This window comes from Podarcis liolepis (assembly GCF_965112155.1).
Source record: "Podarcis liolepis genome assembly, chromosome: 5".
NCBI classification, from domain to species: domain Eukaryota; kingdom Metazoa; phylum Chordata; class Lepidosauria; order Squamata; family Lacertidae; genus Podarcis; species Podarcis liolepis.
In genome coordinates, this window is record NC_139556.1 from 17194859 (window position 1) to 17213776 (window position 18918).

Here is an 18918-nt window from a genome sequence, read left to right on the forward strand (position 1 = left end):
CCCACACCATATTTGGGCGCCTGTTTCTTGGGCATGCTTCCTGGTGTGCTTGCACACAGCTTACGTGGCAGTTGGTGATGTCAGGATTCCCCCCGCCCATGTTCCTTCTGATTTGTTTGCAGGCTGACTATATGACAATGAACATTCATCCCGATTTCCTTTCATAAGTGGTTATACATCTTCCCATTAATCAGTCGTTAGTGTATTATCCATCACTTTCCTAACAGCAAAAAAGTTTGGAGCTATTTAAAGTAGATTTCTTGTGTCAGACTACTTTAGTTTGGGGGGGGGGGATAAATCCCCAGTGCAGTGGTACCTCTGGTTACGTACTTAATTCGTTCCGGAGGTCCGTTCTTAACCTGAAACTGTTCTTAACCTGAAGCACCACTTTAGCTCTTTAGCTAATGGGGCCTCCCGCTGCTGCTGCACGATTTCTGTTCTCATCCTGAAGCAAAGTTCTTAACCCGAGGTATTATTTCTGGGTTAGCGGAGTCTGTAACCTGAAGTGTATGTAACCCGAGGTACCACTGTATTCAACCAATTTCCTTTTTGCAAAATAGGCAGCTTGAAATTGACTTTTAACCTTTCATCTCAGCTGAATAGTTCTAGGAATGAAGTTTTATTCTCCATTTTATTCTCAATACCAAATGGCTATATATATATTTTTTAAATGAGCGGCAATTGTTTTTGTAAAAAAACAACAACAACAACCTAGTACAGCAATACCTTGCAACTGTAAGGGGCTGCAGTGTGGATCCAGCCATTACATGGAAGAGCCTTTAGACTGTGGCTGGTCAAACAGGAAGTTGATGAGTAAAAGGTTTAAATTTCTTCTTGCACTGCTAAGCAGATGAGCAGCATAATTCCACAAGACCTGCGCAACTTCAAAAGCTACCTATTGGCAGTTGATGCGCAACTGAACCGGTTGTTGGTGCCAGTCCAATTGGTGCATCCTTACATGCCAGAGCCACAAATATATTTGGCAACCTTGGATCATGGCAAAGCTGAATGGTAGTTCTTTGTGCCCTGTTAGATTCCCCCCACCCTCACAATGTAAAGTAGGATGTGGATGTTTTAAATAAACTGTGAACATGAAACAAAGATTAGAGAGTCTTGTCTTCTTTCTTTCTAGATGCTTTATTTGTTTTTGCCAAATGATAAAACAGGATCAAACCCGGTACAGAGCAGGCAGGCAGCTTAAACATTCCAAGACTGTCCCTTTGTTTTGTTTTGGAGGGCAGATATATAAGTCATTTATCTCCCCCTCCCCACACCATCTCTCTTTCTTCTTTCCTACTTTAGTGCTTTCCTTCTTCTACCTCTGATATGGATAAATACCACAGCAAAGATACGTTTGAGAACCTAGTGGGAACTTGGCTGTTCTAAGGACAAAGATTAGGAATCTCTGGGACTGGAAGTGCATTTTTCAGCTCCTTGTAAGAGACTTGCATGTGGGCAGATGCAGAAAGGATGGGGCGGGAAAGGAAGGTTCTATAATTCTTCTGTTTCCCCTGCAACTGGCACGTTCACTTCAATGGTGTATTCAGTAGGCTCTCCAGACCCCAGCCAGGGTACCGGGGTTCTGTTGAAAGACGGTCTATTGGTGACTTCTTGGCTGCACACAATGATAGGTTCGGGTACCAAAGGGCCAGCATCAAATTCGGGCATTTGGAAGGTCATCAGCTTGGCTGCCTTCTCATATCCCCCATACGGCATTGCAGTCCTAGGGAGAAGTAGAATTGGCAATCAAGGTTTTGGCCTCAGGACCAGGGACAGTTCAGTGCATAGGGAAGCCGTAGCTCAGGCATAGGTAAACTCTGGCCCTCCAGATGTTTGGGACTACAATTCCCATCATCCCTAACTAACAGGACCAGTGGTCAGGGATGATGGGAATTATAGTCCCAAACAACTGGAGGGCTGGAGTTTGCCTATGCCTGCCCTAGCTATACGTGACCCGGGGACAAAGCCAAGCCAGCCACTACTTTGATAATGAAGACGCTTAGCTTTATTTTCCAGCTATCCAAAGCAAAACACGTCTGAACCCTGGAAAGGAAAGGGAGGGCAGGGGAATGAGAAACAGCTACGCATAATAGGGTGATTTGGAATGGAGGCACGGTGGGCAGAAAAACCCCTTCTCTGTTCCACACTACCAAAAAAAGAAGACAAAAAAGACATTCCAAAACAGGGAAGTATGAACAAATCAACATGGAGACAAAATCTTTGTTAATAAATGTACTGAGACCGGGTTTGCAGGCTTCATCTCAAAGTGTTGAAGAAAACAATAATCAGAAAATAATAACGTCACAATACAGATTGTGTTTGATCATAATGTCAAACAATCAGAATTTTATTTAAAAGGGAAGGCGGTTGTGCCCAGTAGAACACCAGTCTGGCTTACCCCATATCTTCTACATGACTGCATCCTAGAAGACCAGAGCTTTGTAACAAATATAAACTGATTTGCCCCTTCATTCACTCACCTTTTACAGAGAAGTCTGATGGTGCTATTGTCAACCCTTAGCATTCCAGTCTTTTTGTGTCTCTCTCTCTGTGTGGCCCTGCTATCTTTTTACAGACCCAATTCGTGGCAAACTTCCCCCCACTTAAAATGCAGTTGTGGCACCAGCTGGTCTAGTCTGATAATAATAATATTATAATAATTTATTATTTGTACCCCACCCATCTGGCTGGGTTTCCCCAGCCACTCTGGGCGGCTTCCATAGAAACCAAAAATACACTAAAATATCACACATTAAAAACTTCCCTGAACAGGGCTGCCTTAAGATGTCTTCTGAATGTCAGGTAGTTGTTTATCGCTTTGACATCTGAGGGGAGGGCGTTCCACAGGGTGGGTGCCACTACCGAGAAGGCCCTCTGCCTGGTTCCCTGTAGCTTTGCTTCTCGCAGTGAGGGAACTGCCAGAAGGCCCTCGGCGCTGGACCTCAGCGTCCGGGCAGAACGATGGGGGTGGAGACGCTCCTTCAGGTATACTGGGCCGAGGCCGTTTAGGGCTTTAAAGGTCAACACCAGCACTTTGAATTGTGCTCGGAAACGTACTGGGAGCCAATGTAGGTCTTTCAAGACCGGTCTTGAAAGAAATTGGCAAGGTGCTGTTGAGGTCTTTCAGGGCTACTGTACCTTTCATTAGAAGTGTCCTCATTGAGTTCCTCTCTCGTTGCTTTCTAGGTCACTCAAGATGTGTGCAGTGATGAGCTTCCCCTTAATTACATAGAAATGAAAGCCTCCCCTGCCCCATGAAAAAGGGAAACAAATGCTTTGTGGGCAATTAATTACTACTGTTGTACGGTGCTGAACAGAAAGCAACTAGAGGTTGAAACTGCAAAGGAGAAGCAGAGGACTTCTTCTGAATGGGAATTACTTCTGAGTACACATGATAGAGTGGGACGCGGGTGGCGCTGTGGTTAAAACCTCAGTGCCTAGGACTTGCTGATCGTAAGGTCGGTGGTTCGAACCCCCGCGGCGGGGTGAGCTCCCGTCGTTCGGTCCCAGCTCCTGCCCACCTAGCAGTTCGAAAGCACCCCTAAGTGCAAGTAGATAAATAGGAACCGCTTTATAGCGGGAAGGTAAACGGCGTTTCCGTGTGCTGCGCTGGTGCTGGCTCGCCAGATGCAGCTTCGTCACGCTGGCCACGTGACCCGGAAGTGTCTTCGGACAGTGCTGGCTCCTGGCCTTTTGAGCGAGATGAGCACGCAACCCTAGAGTCAGACACGACTGGCCCGTACGGGCAGGGGTACGTTTACCTTTTTACACATGATAGAAGGATCTTGGTCAAGGAGACAAGCCTTGCCAGATAATATAACATAGTATCGTGCCCTGGGGAATCATTGTTTTAATTCTGCTTCCGGTTAATTGAGGAAAAGCAACGCCTCACAATGCTCTCCAAAGGGAAAGTCGCTTGGCGCCTTTGTTTTTTTTTTGGGGGGGACTTCATCTTCCCCTTTGTCTAATTAAACTGTGGTGGTTGAGCGCAGCAACCCCAGAGTCGGTCACGACTGGACCTAATGATCAGGGGTCCCTTTACCTTTATGTTGGGACATAGGTGGCGCTGTGGGTTAAACCACAGAGCCTAGGGCTTCCTGATCAGAAGGTTGGCGGTTCGAATCCCTGCGACGGGGTGAGCTCCCATTGCTCGGTCCCTGCTCCTGCCAACCTAGCAGTTTGAAAGCACATCAAAGTGCAAGTAGATAAATAGGTACCGCTCTGGTGGGAAGGTAAACAGCGTTTCCGTGCGCTGCTCTGGTTCGCCAGAAGCGGCTTTGTCATGCTGGTCACATGACCCGGAAGCTGTACGCCGGCCAATAAAGCGAGATGAGTGCTGCAACCCCAGAGTCGGCCACGACTGGACCTAATGGTCAGGGGTCCCTTTACCTTTACCTTTATGTTACGTATTTTTGTGTTTTTATACTATTAACCACCAGAGGTGTACCTAGGGTCTTTTGCAACCTTGGCAAGGGGCTGTATCGGCACTCTCTCCCTTAAAAAAAGCACTTTACCACACGCCTTTGTGCCACAGTGTGAGACAAACGGGAACCTTATCTTGTGTTTGATCTTGCCACAACAGCACACACACATATGCGTCACATATCTCCACAGTCTGATAGGTGACTCCTTGGAGGGGGGCCTGGGCCTACGCCCCCAGTGGAGGCCAGTTTCGTGTGCGCCCCCCCAAGTACGCCTCTGTAATCAGCCCTGTGATCCCCAGATGAAAGGCAGTATAGAAACTGAATAAACAAACAATCAAATATCTTTCCCCGCTGTTGTACTGTCCACATTCAACGTACCCTCCCCTCCCCTGCCACTTTGTCGCGCAGTTTTCCTCGTAACAACTCTCTGTCAGTTTCCATCTTTCTTCATGTGTGTACTCTCTGCATCTTCTCTGCTCAGCCCTTCACAGTTCATCGATTTGGAAGAAACCAAAATGCCATTTTGCATGGGGTTCAGGTCTACCCCTTGGCTTCTCACAATGGGTGGAACCGGAGCCTGTTTCAGTCTTAGCAGGAAACAGGGACTTCCAGTATCGACAGACCTTGGCTATTTTGTCCTGTACTCACAGCTTCCCTAATAACCAAAGAGCTCATCTCCCTTGCATTTAAGGGGAAAGGGTCTTTTTCCTAATACGAGGGTCTTACTTCCTTTTGCTGAAGCTCCAGATCAAATCCATTTTCCGTTTAACTCACAATAATCTTACTTACCATCCACTGTCAGCCTCCACCAATATATCAAAAGTTTCCCCTTACCTGTTGAAAGATTTATAATGGCAGAGGTCTGCTTTGGAGCCATAAGAAAGGAGGTCAATTGTGAATTCACTTTTCTCTTGTGGGGTCATGCCTAGAGCTCTTTCCCACGGAGAGATGTAGGTCTTAAAAATGGAGACATGTTTCCCACTTCCACCTTTGCTGTCACCTGAAATATAACAACAACAACAACAACAACAACAACAACAACAACAACAACAACAACAACAACAACAGATTATTTAGGTCATTTTTTAAAGGCAAAACAGAGGAACACATAAAAGAATGCCAGTGGGGCAGATAAATGTTATGAATTATAAACTCAAAAGGTGACAGTAGGTTGCTTCAAACAAAATCCAAATTCTGTACCAAAGAATCAGGAAACCTCCATTCAGAATAAATTACGCAAGTTGTGCCATTCTGCGTGAATTTACCAGAGTGCCACATTGTCATTTATTTGGATGCAGCTGGAATAAGTTAGTAGTAGGAATAATAATACTGTAGTAGTAGTAGTAGTAGTAATAATAATAATAATAATAATAATAATTTTATTTTTTATACCCAACCCATCTTTCCATGGTGCTGAAATGGACCAGGAAGCATAAACAATTGAATGTTTTATGACTGTCAGGGGTATCCAGATTTTGGGAAAGATAATGCAAAAGGCAGGATGTGGATTGCTTCTTGCCCAACTGAAACACGTATTTCGATCTCTGGAGCAATAGCCCCCAAACCCTGGCATCTTTCCTCGCTTAAACTTGTATGTGTGTGTATGTGCTCACAGATACTTGCCTTTCCCGCCAGTGGTGTCACTTCCTCCGCTACCATCCCCACCTCCTCCTGTGCCGGCAGATCCCTCGGTGTGGCCTCCTCCTGTTCCTCCTGTTCCTCCAGCTCCACCTTTGCTCCCAGGTTTTGGAGGAGGAGCAGGAGGGTATTGCAGTTTACTGGATCCATACTGCCCTACAGTTACACCGCCCACCATCCTCCCACCGCTGTGTGAATAACCGTGAGAATCAACTCCGTAGTGTCCCCCAGGTGGGATGAATCTCTGAAAATGATCCTGGAAGGGAGGAGGGAGAGAGAAAGAGAGAGAGAGAGAGAGAGAGAGAGAGAGAGAGAGAGAGAGAGAAAGAAAGAAAGAAAGAAAGAAAGAAAGAAGTGTGAATGTCAAGGTGACGATTCATTACACCTATTTCCAGCTAACAAAAATCAATCCAATTTTTTTTAATGTAAATTGGATTTTCAAAATAAAATGCTTTTGGAGGAAAAATCTTTCTAAAGAAAGTTTTCTATTTAAGTTACATTATAGTCCAAATACTATTCATCAGGAAATAAGGATTTGTTCAAGTTTTTCATATGTGCTAAAACTCAGTCCAGGTTTTTTGTGTATTTTTTTAAATTGCTTAACCACATCAGTTAACAAATATGGATACATATGCTATAATGTTATTGTTTTAGTTAAATAAATTGTTTAAATTGTTATTAAGGAAATGATTGTTTTTCTCCTTCCAATGAAGTACAGCAGAAAAATTGTTCAATGATATACAGTTAACTTATTAACCCTCCCAATAATTTCATAGCTATCAGTCTATGTATTTCTAATAGTATAACCAAATCAGTAATTTTTATATAACTGTAAAAACTACTCTGAAAATTTATTATTCCAAAAATGAAACCTTAATCTGCTTGTAAATATCAAGATTATACCAGAAAGAATGAGTCTTTCTGTAAAAAATTATTTAAATCAAGTCTTACTAGCTAGTGATTTAAATCGTAATTTAAATTGATTTGATTTAAATCAAATCCACCCTGTGAGCAGTTATGCCATAGGTGTAAATGTGTTGGCAGGGCTGGTTGGGTGGCCTGAAGGTTATCTTTGTAAACCGCTTAGAGAGTGTTGTAGTTAAGCAGCATATAAATTCTTTAGATAAAATAAAATATTAGAAAGGAGCAACAGTGAGAATTGCTGCTGGTAAGAGTCTCTGTATCTTTGCTAGGTTTACTTACGGTACATTGTGAACCGCCCTGTGATATTCAGATGATACAAATTTAATTGATAATAATAATGATAATTAAGAAATAATAATAATTTAGGTTCTGAGAACTAGATTGTTAGGACAAAGTGCCCCTTGTTGCAATGCTAGGGCAGCACTCAAGATGTAACGGGCGGTAAAAGGCACAACTAAGACACAAACATGCATAATAGCAGCAGGAGGAGACCTGCTAGAAAAGGAACAAAAATTACCAAGCCTACCTGCAATTTTAAACTTGACATAGTCAAGTTTACCTACAAACTTAGAGTTGGGTGTGGGAAGAAAATCCATACAAGTGTATGACATTGATTGGTTGGCAGCTTAACTGATATCTAAGGGAACCTCCTCCACCAATTCTGAAAATTGTAGAAATAGCACTGAGAGAGGCTGATCAGCAGGGTGCCCTTTTCACCCCATGATTAAAAACAAACACCTCTGCTATGCCATCTGTGTGCAGATTTGTTGGGCGTTTTTTCCTGCAGGTTTTTTCCTTCTCCATGTAGCTAATCCCAGCAAGTCATTTTGACTTTTGCCAACAACAGGCAATCAGTGCACTAACTAGATGATGTTCATATGATCCAGCTATTTGCCTTCACTAAATACATTTTGCAGGAAAAAATGTAGGAATGTGCAAATCATGAAACAGAGAGATGACAGCAACTACTCAGGTTCTGTTGAGCAAAGGCACATGATTGCACAATTGCAAGGCCCGCTGGATCCACCTGCAAAATCACCTCTGAGGGATCCTAGCAAAACCCCACATTGGTTTTTTTTTAAAGGGTCAAGCACTTTGCTTGCCTGTTACATGCAGCACTGTTTGGCGATGAGAAGCTTTCCAGGCTGTAAACAGGCTTCCAAGGCCAGCTGTTCGGTCAGCTAAATATAGGATAGAAGAAGTGAAAACCCCACAAGGCTGAGTGTAGAATTATCTAACACTCCACTCCATGTATTCAGCTGCAGTCGCCAGGGCTTCACGGCAGGTCATCCAATCTGCAGTCTGGGCACAGAGCCATCAAGCAAACTAAACTGAGAGAGCTCTGGGGAATCTCCCTCCCTTGCCTATATAAATTTCCCATTTTAAGAACAAGGAGAATGAATTCCCTCTGAATGTTAGGAAATATGGGATTGGGGGTTGAGAGGAAGAGAGGAAGAGAATCTGAGTCATGGAAGGTTTCATCTCTGATGCTGCCTGGAGCTGCAGGCTGTGGCTGGTAGGGCTGTCTGTTCCCGTACTAAACAGGGAAGCATGGAGCGGCACAAACACAAACTGAAATCCGCAACTGGTTTCTGAGTTCAGGAGGCCAGACTGCTTGAAGGGTGAACATGTGACGATGATGCCTACGTCTGCAGGTGGGCAATTCCTCAGCACAGCTTCTCACTAAACTCCAGCCGCCAACAACCATCTGGGGCTGCTTCCCTCCCTCGCATCTGCTTCCTCTTCTGCCAGGCTAAAGTCCCTGTGAGCGCTTACCAAAATTGTGAGGCACCCCAGCCTTGTGTTTATCTAGCAAAGATAAAGGTAAAGGGACCCCTGACCATTAGGTCCAGTCATTACCGACTCTGGGGTTGCGGCGCTCATCTCGCTTTAGTGGCCGAGGGAGCCGGCGTACAGCTTCCGGGTCATGTGGCCAGCATGACTGAGCCGCTTCTGGCGAACCAGAGCAGCGCACGGAAACACCGTTTACCTTCCTGCAGGAGTGGTACCTATTTATCTACTTGCACTTTAATGTGCTTTTGAACTGCTAGGTTGGCAGGAGTAGGGACCGAGCAACGGGAGCTCACCCTGTTGTGGGGATTCGAATCTCCAACCTTCTGATCGGCAAGCCCTAGGCTCTGTGGTTTAACCCACAGCGCCACCCATGTCCCATTATCTAGCAAAAGGAGCTAGCAAAAAGCACCCACTCTTAACAAAGCCACAATCGATCCTCTGAAATGCCGAGCTGTTCTAAGAATGGCTAGGCCCACAATTTGAAACAATCGCATGCACGTAAACTGGTGGTATTTAGTGGTGCTTGCAGTACAAAATAGAAAGTGCGCATGCAGCGAGATGCGTCCAGTGCATTTCAGTTACTGAGATCCAGTCATGCACCACCTGGATTTTCTACAGACAGCTCAAATGTTTGGTGGTTGCCTTCAACAAGGAGAATGGAAAGCCAGACTGAGCAGGGGATGTGGGTAGATAAGAGTGAAGAAGAGGAAATCCCTGGGCACTGATCTAACTTAGCTGCACAATAACATCAATACTGTAGCCTCCGTCTAGCCCAATCACAAAACGTCCCATACACCACAATCCTAATTCCTAGGTACATAGTAAATAAACTCTTTTGACCACATATTCCTACCAAAAGAGGGCACAGAGCAGCATCAGTCAGCATGGCCAGTGGTCAAGGAGGATGGAAGGTGAAGTCTATTTGAAGGGTGACAAGTTTACCAGCCTTGTCACAAGAAGATCAAAATATAGGGAAGGATGGAGGTGATCAAACAAATGGAGATGCCCACATAATTGTGCTCCTAAGTCATTGGGGATATCATATGGTAGTTGGAGGTCTCATTCAGTGAGATATACTGTATATGGCTTGGTAAACAACTTCCTTAATTTTGTTCTCTGCATCTTTGTACGGACACAGTCCTGTTCACCTGTCCTTGAAACAGTTGTTTAGTTTCTGGCCTGGGGATATTTAAAAGAACATATTCTTTGCTTGCACACCCTCCAGCATTTCTCCAATGAAAATAGGGATGGTTGATTCAATAATAGTATATTATTATTATTATTATTATTATTATTATTATTATTATTATTATTATTATTATTACCCCCGCCGCCCATTGGGCTGCCCCAGCCACTCTGGGGGACTTCCAACAGATATAAAAACATAATACAGTAATTAAACATTTAAAAACCCCACTTCCTTATACAGGGTTGCCTTCAGATGTCTTCATACCCTCCAACATTTCTCTGATTAAAATAGGGACATCCTAAGGGAAAGCGGGACATTCCGGGATCATATAAGAAACTGGCTTCTGTAAATCCAGGACTGCCCCTGGAAAATAGGGACACTTGGGGGGTCTACAACTACTATGTTAGTAGGATAGTCTGAGAGCTGGTTACTGCCCCAGAGCTTCATAATTGAGCAGGGATTTAAACGTGGGTCTTCCTGCTTGAAATCTGACACGCTTATCTGGTACACTAAACTGGAACATTCCCTTCCACTGGGGCCTTCCTACAGCTGCGCCCACACACACACACACCATCCATTTGAAGCACGCCCCAGAAAGAATCCTGGGAACTGTAGTTTGTTAAGCAACGTGTTGTGCTTTAAATAGCTAGTGTGGCTGTGACCCAAGAGCTGCTGTTCAGGAAAAAACCAAGAGTTCTGGGGACAGAAGAGTTTCAGCTGAGTACAATTAGGAAGGGAATCTTTGGATGGTGACTCGAAAAGGCCGAGCGAAGAAGTGTTAACAAAACCAAACACCAGGCTTGGTCGAAGGGAGAGACAAAAGTCCAAAGAGGAGTCTTCTCTGTGCTTTAGGCAAAGTCTGCAAAATCATGAGCGAACGATGCCAATCAGAAAATAGCCAAAGGGAAAAAGGGGCATTGATGCATCATGTTGTTTTAGATGTTTGTACATAGAAAAATGCATTTATTATGAAAAATGATTGGGAGAGACTGGGGACACCAGCAGGATTATGACCTATGTTGGCATTATGAAGACATAATGGGGTGAGACATATGGATGTGTGTTGTCTGCAATAGCTATAGGTATGTTTTGTTCAGAGGCAACAGAAAAGGGATAAATTGATGGGCTGTTCACTAAGATATTCACTGAAGGACCAATTGATCATGGATACAACAGCTGTTGCGAGACCAATCTTGCACAAATTTATATAATAATAATTAAAGTCATCCAAACTAGTGGCTATTCGCTACATCTTGGGACAATGGATCGCATACATTGATTGTGCAAATAAGTCCTTATTTTTGTCTTGCCTGAATTTACACCCTGCCGACTAACACTCCTAGCCATCGTGTCAGGGCTTCCACCACATTTTGGAACCTAGAGTTCCCTAGGTTCCTGAGTTCACAGGTTTGCCCTCCCACTCAAAGAGAGTTAAGGGGAGAGTGATGCAGGTGCAGACAATGTGCTGGTCCCCCAAGGCTCCCCCTTGCATGTTTATTTAACCCTAACAAAGGTCCGTATACTTAAAGCTATGGTTTTCCCAGTAGTGATCTACGGAAGTGAAAGCTGGAACATAAAGAAGGCTGGTCGGTGAAGAATTGATGCTTTTGAATTATGGTGCTAGAGGAGACTCTTGAGAGTCCCATGGACTGCAAGAAGATCAAACCTCTCCATTCTGAAGGAAATCAGCCCTGAGTGCTCACTGGAAGGACAGATCCTGAAGCTGAGGCTCCAATACTTTGGCCACCTCATGAGAAGAGAAGACTCCCTAGAAAAGACCCTGATGTTGGGAAAGATGGAGGGCACAAGGAGAAGGGGACGACAGAGGATGAGATCGTTGGACAGTGTTCTCGAAGCTACCAGCATGAGTTTGACCAAACTGCGGGAGGCAGTGGAAGACAGAAGTGCCTGGCGTGCTTTGGTCCATGGGGTCACGAAGAGTCGGACACGACTAAACAACAACAACAATATGAAGTGGCTGAAAGGGGCTCTTGAGTTCTAGCATTGTGTGAGGGCAAGGGGAAATGTTACCTATTTTTTCTTTCCACACCGTTCATCATCTTACACAGAGTTCTCATTCCCCCAACAATCCAACAATATACCTGGTTCTAATTCTTGAACAGACAGGTGAACAGAAACCCCATTTAAAGTGTTCTTTCTTTGAAAGCCAAAAAGTCAGTTCTTAGGGTTAATAGCGGCAGTGCAATTGGTGACCCCATTAATAAATATCTGGGTATAATAATAAGAGGTACTGATGAATCTTGAAAGGTTTCCCCCCTTCATAATATCTTGAATACAGGCAAATGGTATGGAAATGAGCAAATGAGTACTTCCATCCACAGAACATGAAACCAAGGGGAGAAATGTATGCAATACACACACAAAACAATATATGTGCAAAACAACTATATTTCTGCAAGCTTGGGAGGCTGGTGAATGATGGAATGGTAGAGATGAGATATGAGATATCTAGTGAAGAAGACAAGTGAGAAGGTAGATGTGTGCACATTCTATTTACACACACACACACACACACACATACACAAAGGTAGAAGAGATGGGGAGGGCAACGGTTTGGCGGGGGCATTAGAAAAATGTTTGTCCTGGCAAAGTGACAATGTGGTATGGCTCATTCCTGTTCTGTGAGGTATTAATCACCCCATGAGTACAGTGCTCATTGCAGTGGGACACAGGATCAAGTGTGGTGCAGCTCATGTAAAAAGTAGCTGCTTCAGACATCAGGAAAGGGCATTTTCATACATTTCACTTTTGTTTTTGTTGTTACTTTCAATGCCAGTTTAATATAGGATCAAAATGACCCCAAGCCACAGGAGCTGCATGTCTACTGCACACTAAAGGCTGGCATGATGACCTTTGGACATTTGCCCAAAGTGGCTTGAGTTAGTCACCAAATAGCCTGGTTAGCCCAGAGGGCACCTTCAAGTTTGGTGCAGGCCAAGCCTTCTGTTTCAACGAGAGAGAACTCCACTTGTGTGCCCTTCAGCTGCCTCACATGGAAGTCCCAATAGCGGCAACTTTCCTGATGCCGCAAGGCTCTTGGGCTGTCTTTAGTTCCAGCATTTCTATATGTGCTTCAGGAGAACTAGGCAATGAAAAACGATCCACCTCAGGGAGATGGAACTGCTAGGCATCTCAAGGTCCTGACGTCACTGGGGGAGGAGGCCTGCTGAGATGGGGAGATGCCATGAAGCTCTTTTCAGCGTGCCCTAAAGGGAATGATTGAGACCACCATGTGTGTTTCTATTTCCACCTCCCTGATGAAGAGCTTCCCAAAATGCTTACAGTCTATGTTATTAACAACACGTCTGGAGTTACAGTCACTCGCCTTCAGTCACTGTCCTCAGCCCGCGTAGAAAGGAGCCTTTAGTTTGAAACGGGGGAAGTTAAGACCTCTCCAAATCCATGCTGTGTTGTACATGGAAGCTTAAATCCTCTGTAATTAGTCAGTTGTTATAAGGGAGTCAAACGCCTTTCCTCAAATAGCCTGCCAGATTGTTTGGGAACTACATTTCTCCAGTACTCAAACCACTATTCACAGCTGCTGGCAATGTAATGAAAACCCCAATATATCCATGACAAGCACTGAATGCTACAAGGATCTGGGGTTTTTTTTGCATGTCACGGGTCGCTAACGGCTGGAATCTGAGATACTGCTGATGATGAGCAACCCTGCGCTTACCTGTGCAGGTAATATTTCCATAAAAAGTTAAAATAATAGCTGTGAGGTGTTTTGTTGCAATTCTGCACATGTTTATTTAGAAGTAAATCTCCCTATGCTCATTGGGACAGAAGTGCTACCTGCATCTATGTCAGAAGTGAGAGGCCACCTAAGATTCTGAACCCTGAACCCTTCCCCACACCCTCCAAGTGTCCCTATTTTCCAGGGACAGTCTTTACAGAAGCTGCCCCGGTTTCTGATTTGATCCCAGAAAGTCCTGCTTTTCCTTAGAATGTTCCTATTTTCATTGGAGAAATCTTGGAAAGCTATTGGAGAAATGTGGGAGGGTATGGAGTTATGTGACCCCCGAGCCAAGGAGATAAGTAACTATACAGCCTTTAGAAGACATCTGAAGGCAGCCCTGTATTGTGAAGTTTTTTAATGTCTGATGTTTTATTATGTTTTTATATATATTGGAAGCCACCCAGAGAAGCTGGGGCAACCCAGTCGTATGGACGGGGTATTATTATTATTATTACTATTAAATAGAATGTACCTATTTTTACTGGGGAAATGTTGGAGGGTATGCACCCCAATATTGCTTTAAAAAAGCCATTGAAAATAAAGCCAATCAGTGATCATGTCTACGACCTACATGCACCGCTAATGGTGTCTGCATGGTGTTGCGGATCCTGAATTAGGAACTCCAGCCTCTGGCACTGTCCTGGACCCATAAGCCCTGTGGGAGTCCCAGGGCGGTCTGTAGCATAGTGTGGGTTGCCAGCATCCGGGGCCTTGCAGGTGCGGAGGGGGGATGGGAGGGAAGGAAATGGACATGGTTTGCATGTGCATTCAATTGCCTAACAGCATCTGTGTCACCCAGGAGATTGCAGCCGCAGAGGAGAGTCGTTCTGTTGTCTGGAATGGCCACTTCCTGGTTCGCATGGAGAAGCTGTTTACAACAGAGTCCAGCGACGGAAGCGCACAGCTGTCTTGAGGCAGCACCGCGTGTTGACATTTTGCGCCCCTAACAATGTTGCACACAAGGCAATTGCCCCTGAGCCCCTGCACACTACGCCATTGGCCTGTGAGCAGGCCAGCAATTATTGGTCGGCACGTAGCTTGGAAAAGCTGCCCTTGTCCAAGGCCCAGCACTTAGATATGGAGGAAAGACTAGGACCTTCTTTGCTTGCCACATGGAATTCAGTGGCCTGAGAAGCAGCAGCGAAGCTCTGCCTCTGCCTGCCACTATCTCTTGCTTCCTTAGTTTGACTGCAAAACTTAGGGAGGGTCTAGGAAATATAATGAGATATCACACTATGCAGAACAGGGCAACATGTGAATCCAGGACATGCTTTGGATTTCCCCCTGGCATGCAGCCCCTGGAAGGCTCCCCACGAGGAATTACAGCCCTTTGGGTTGAAAAACAGACCCCTGGTCTATTAAACTATTTCGGCTATATTTAAAGTGGTAGGAAGCGTCATTTGCTTCATTATAACCTATGTGCTTCTCTTTGTATGCTTCGAAAAGCAACTTCAAACACAGTGATTCAAATTCAAGAATAAAAGCAATATTTTATAGCATCACGTATATTAACAATGTATAATAAAATATATATGTATGATGTAAATTTTCCCTCTTGTTGTTCTTCACTGATGTGGCTTTCTTGCTTCTGGGCGATAATCATCCTCTGCAGTTGCAGTGCCAGCCCTAACATTTGGCAGAGTGGGGCAACTAATTTTGAGAGTCACGAAAGATCAGCAGTTGTTCCTTTTGTTGTATTTCTACTCCCAAGGAGAAGCACTCGCAGGATTTTCTGCCTCAGGTGCTAAAATAACTTGCCTAGCCTTAGGCTCTATGCGCCTTGCCTGAGAGCAAGGGGAATCATTTGTAGTTCAGCTACAGGCAGCAATCTGGGTTTGTTCTTAGCAGGGGCAGGACAGCAGGTAGATTATATTTGCTTTTGGGTCCCTTGCTCTGTTTTAGACTCCCATGTGGGAACAGGGTTGTCAGATCTCTATGCACAATTTGTATATTTATAAACAAACATATATCACCAAAAAAATGCCACACCTCTCCAGAACTTTCTCCTCACAAGGAAATAGCTCCTGTAGCGACTGCCGCTGGAACTTCAGACAATTTGTAGAAGTAGGTGAAACAATATTATTGGAACATTAATATACGAGGGAGATAGTAAGGTGACCTGCTTTTCTGCCTCATCCTCTAGACAAGAGGTCCTTGTTCCATTTTATCCTCAAAAGATCAGGTACAATAGGCTCGGATGAGAGGGACTGACCAGCTTGAGTCTGTTCAAATGAGCTTGATGGCAGGAATTTGAATTTGGATGTCTTATATCTCAACCCAACCTACTAAACCAAAACCACTCTGGTGAGCTGTGGGCCTGATCTGGCTTCCCAAATGATTTCAAATGCCCCCTCCCAAATATATCCATCCATTCAGCAGCAGTGCTGCCAAAATAAAAGAGTTGTTATTAACTACCATGCATTTGTATGGAGGTATACACCTAACTTGAAGATCAGTTATTTGTATTAGGGCCAGCTTTTATATAGGCACAAAAACAAACTTCACCAAGAACCACAGCCGGTCCTGCCTCTGGGCACTTTTGACAGCATGCAACCATCTAGGTATCCTTTTTCGTCTATGATCACCATGGACAAATGCAATTGACCACACATTTCTATACTTTCCTATACTTACCACAGAATTGTCGGTGAACACATCTGGGTTGTTCTCATATATGAATTTCTCTACCCTTAGCTGACGAAGTTTGAACATCTTGGATCCCTTGTTGGTGAGGAGAGAGAGTTCTTCTAGCATCACATCCCTGGGGATGCTGATCTTCTTCCCCAGGTTCAGCTTGGACCCTTCTTGTGGCATGACTGAAGGTGTACAACAAGGACAATGTTACAACTACAAGAAACCTACATTTTGACCTCTTTCTTCATTCCTCCAAACCAGTGCAACCAGAGCAGTTAAAAAACAAAAAGCCTATAAAGTATGACTGGTGGAACTGGCCTTCTCTGAAGGGAAATTATGGGCCCCTGATAATTTAATAATAGGTAAGAAGAACTTAAATGACCTTGGTGGTAGGATTGTAAGAGAGAATCTACATGTGCTGGTGGGGGTAAGCACCCTTCTTTACTTTCTGTAAATATTGTGTAATTGATTCCATTCCCATTATATTGGCAAAATGTAGGCTTGGGAACATACATTTGCACAGTGCCAAACAGCTGACCTTTTTCAGAGTGGTGAAGGTTTTATTGCAGCCAAGCCCAAGGGAGCAGCTGATGGAGCTATCAGTGGCCTGTTGTGACAGGTTTTCGATACTTTTTGCAGATAAAAATCATTCGAGTCCACTCTGACTTTGATTTCACCTGTATCATGAGTGTATATGGTATACTGCCCAGTTAGGTTTCAAGCATTCACTTCCTGAGGAGACTGCTTGAAGGTTTGCGGCCTACCAACTGCGTTGTTGCCCTAACCTGTGTTGTTTCTAACAGGGTATGATCCCCACAGCCTTTTAAATAAATCTGCAGTAGGTGGAACCAGAGCCAGTGACAGTCAAGATTTAGTCACCTTATTCCTCCTTGTTGAGTTACATAAAGGTAGTACTGAGACTGAGGAGGAGCAGGAAGCAGACAGGCAGTGCCATCCCTTGGAGTGGTTGGAAGAAACAGGTAACAGCTGGCTGAGGGCAAGACTGATGGAGCAGTGCCCCCATTCACCCAAATGGACCAGTCTCCACAGTGCACAGGTCACATCTAGACTGGGCTACAATTATCCTTTCCAAGTGGAGCTGCTTTTAAAGACAGTTCGGAGAGCGCAGTTGGTTCAAACTCTGGCCCTCCAACTTGCTGAGATGAACAAGGCAGTTATTGACTCTGTACCACAACTATGCTGGTTAACAGCGAGTCATTTCAGTGCTGGTTTTAACTTTTCAAAGATTATTTGAAGGATTTCCTCTGCAAACACAAACTTACTTCAGCCATTAAAATCAGCTGCTGAGGCCTTGCTCTCTGACCCATTATTAGCAAAGATTAGATGAATGGACACAGGGGCAAGGATTTTTCAGGAGCAGCTCTGCTATGGTTGAATCCCCTTCTGTGGGAACTCTCATTGCTTTTAAATAGATTCTGAATACGTTATTGATGACTTTTTTTCAGCTGGAACTCTCCAGAACTCAGTTCTGGCATCTGTCAGGTGGGCACCATTGCCATTCTGAGAGAATGAGGGAAGGGTTCATTGTGAGTTTCAACACCTCTTTTTCTAGAAAAATAACACCAATGTCATCTATTTTACAATACTTTTGTGCGTGTTTTCTCCTGACAAGCATATATTACTATGCGGGTATGTTTCTTTTGATTAATTTGACTTCAATTATAGTTTTGTTGTTATTTTATTGGTAGCATTGTTATTTTGGTTTGTAGACTACCTTGCAAGTATTATTGCTAAAGGAAATTAGTGAAATAAGTAAATAAATGAAGAAACCAATAGTGGTCTTGAATGGCCACCATCTTGTTACTAATCACCAAAAAGACACACACAAAAAGCCTCAATCTTGCCCTGTAAAATCCCTACATTATTGACGTCAAATTGTGTGTCCTTGCAAACAGTTTGTTACAGTACATGTAATGCACACAATGGTACCTTTTCTAGTCATGTTTCTTTCATGTAAGAAGTATGACCAGAAAAGCCACATGTTGCCATATCATAGTTTTGTTACAGTGGTGCCTCGCAAGACGAAAAGAATTCGTTCCGCGAGTCTTTTCGTCTTGCGATGTTTTTCATCTTGCAAAGCACGGTCCGTCGCAACTGCGCCTCTTCAAGCGGCTTTTAAAAAAAAGCGCAAGACGTTTTCGTCTTGTGAAGCAAGCCCATAGGGAAATTCGTCTAGCGAAGCAACGCAAAAACGGAAAACCCTTTCGTCTAGCGAGTTTTTCGTCTTGCGAGGCATTCGTCTTGCGGGGCACCACTGTATTTGCTATTTCCTCAGCAACTGTGTGTTGTTTTCCCCCTGTGGAAGACCAGGGGGTGGTGACCATGGCTGTGTTCCAGAAGCAGTGGGGTTGGGGCGCAAGTGGAGGACCACAAGGAGTCAAGACGAGGGATAGACCAAGCCAGGAGAGAGCAGGGAAGGCCAGAGCCAAGGGGATGAGGGACCCTGGCAGGCCCAGAACAGCTGGAGTGACAGGAATACCAAACAGTTGACCGAGGAGAGAGCAAGGGTGGGACCCCTGGATCCAGGCTAT

The 18918-nt window shown here is 44.4% G+C and overlaps 1 protein-coding gene across 2 annotated transcripts in view; it reads right to left on the minus strand.

The window, feature by feature from the left end:
* Window positions 1–1121: 1121 nt before the first annotated feature.
* MYOZ1 (myozenin 1) overlaps window positions 1122–18918 on the minus strand; it is a 28251-nt gene continuing 10454 nt past the window's right edge. For both annotated transcript variants that reach the window (XM_083502834.1, XM_083502835.1), the window contains 4 exons: window positions 16367–16548; window positions 6048–6318; window positions 5259–5424; window positions 1122–1723 (listed from right to left, as the gene is read on the minus strand). In XM_083502834.1, the coding sequence (XP_083358960.1) occupies window positions 1492–1723; window positions 5259–5424; window positions 6048–6318; window positions 16367–16548 (851 nt within the window). In that variant the 3' untranslated portion in view covers window positions 1122–1491. The remainder of the gene's footprint in view (window positions 1724–5258; window positions 5425–6047; window positions 6319–16366; window positions 16549–18918) is intronic.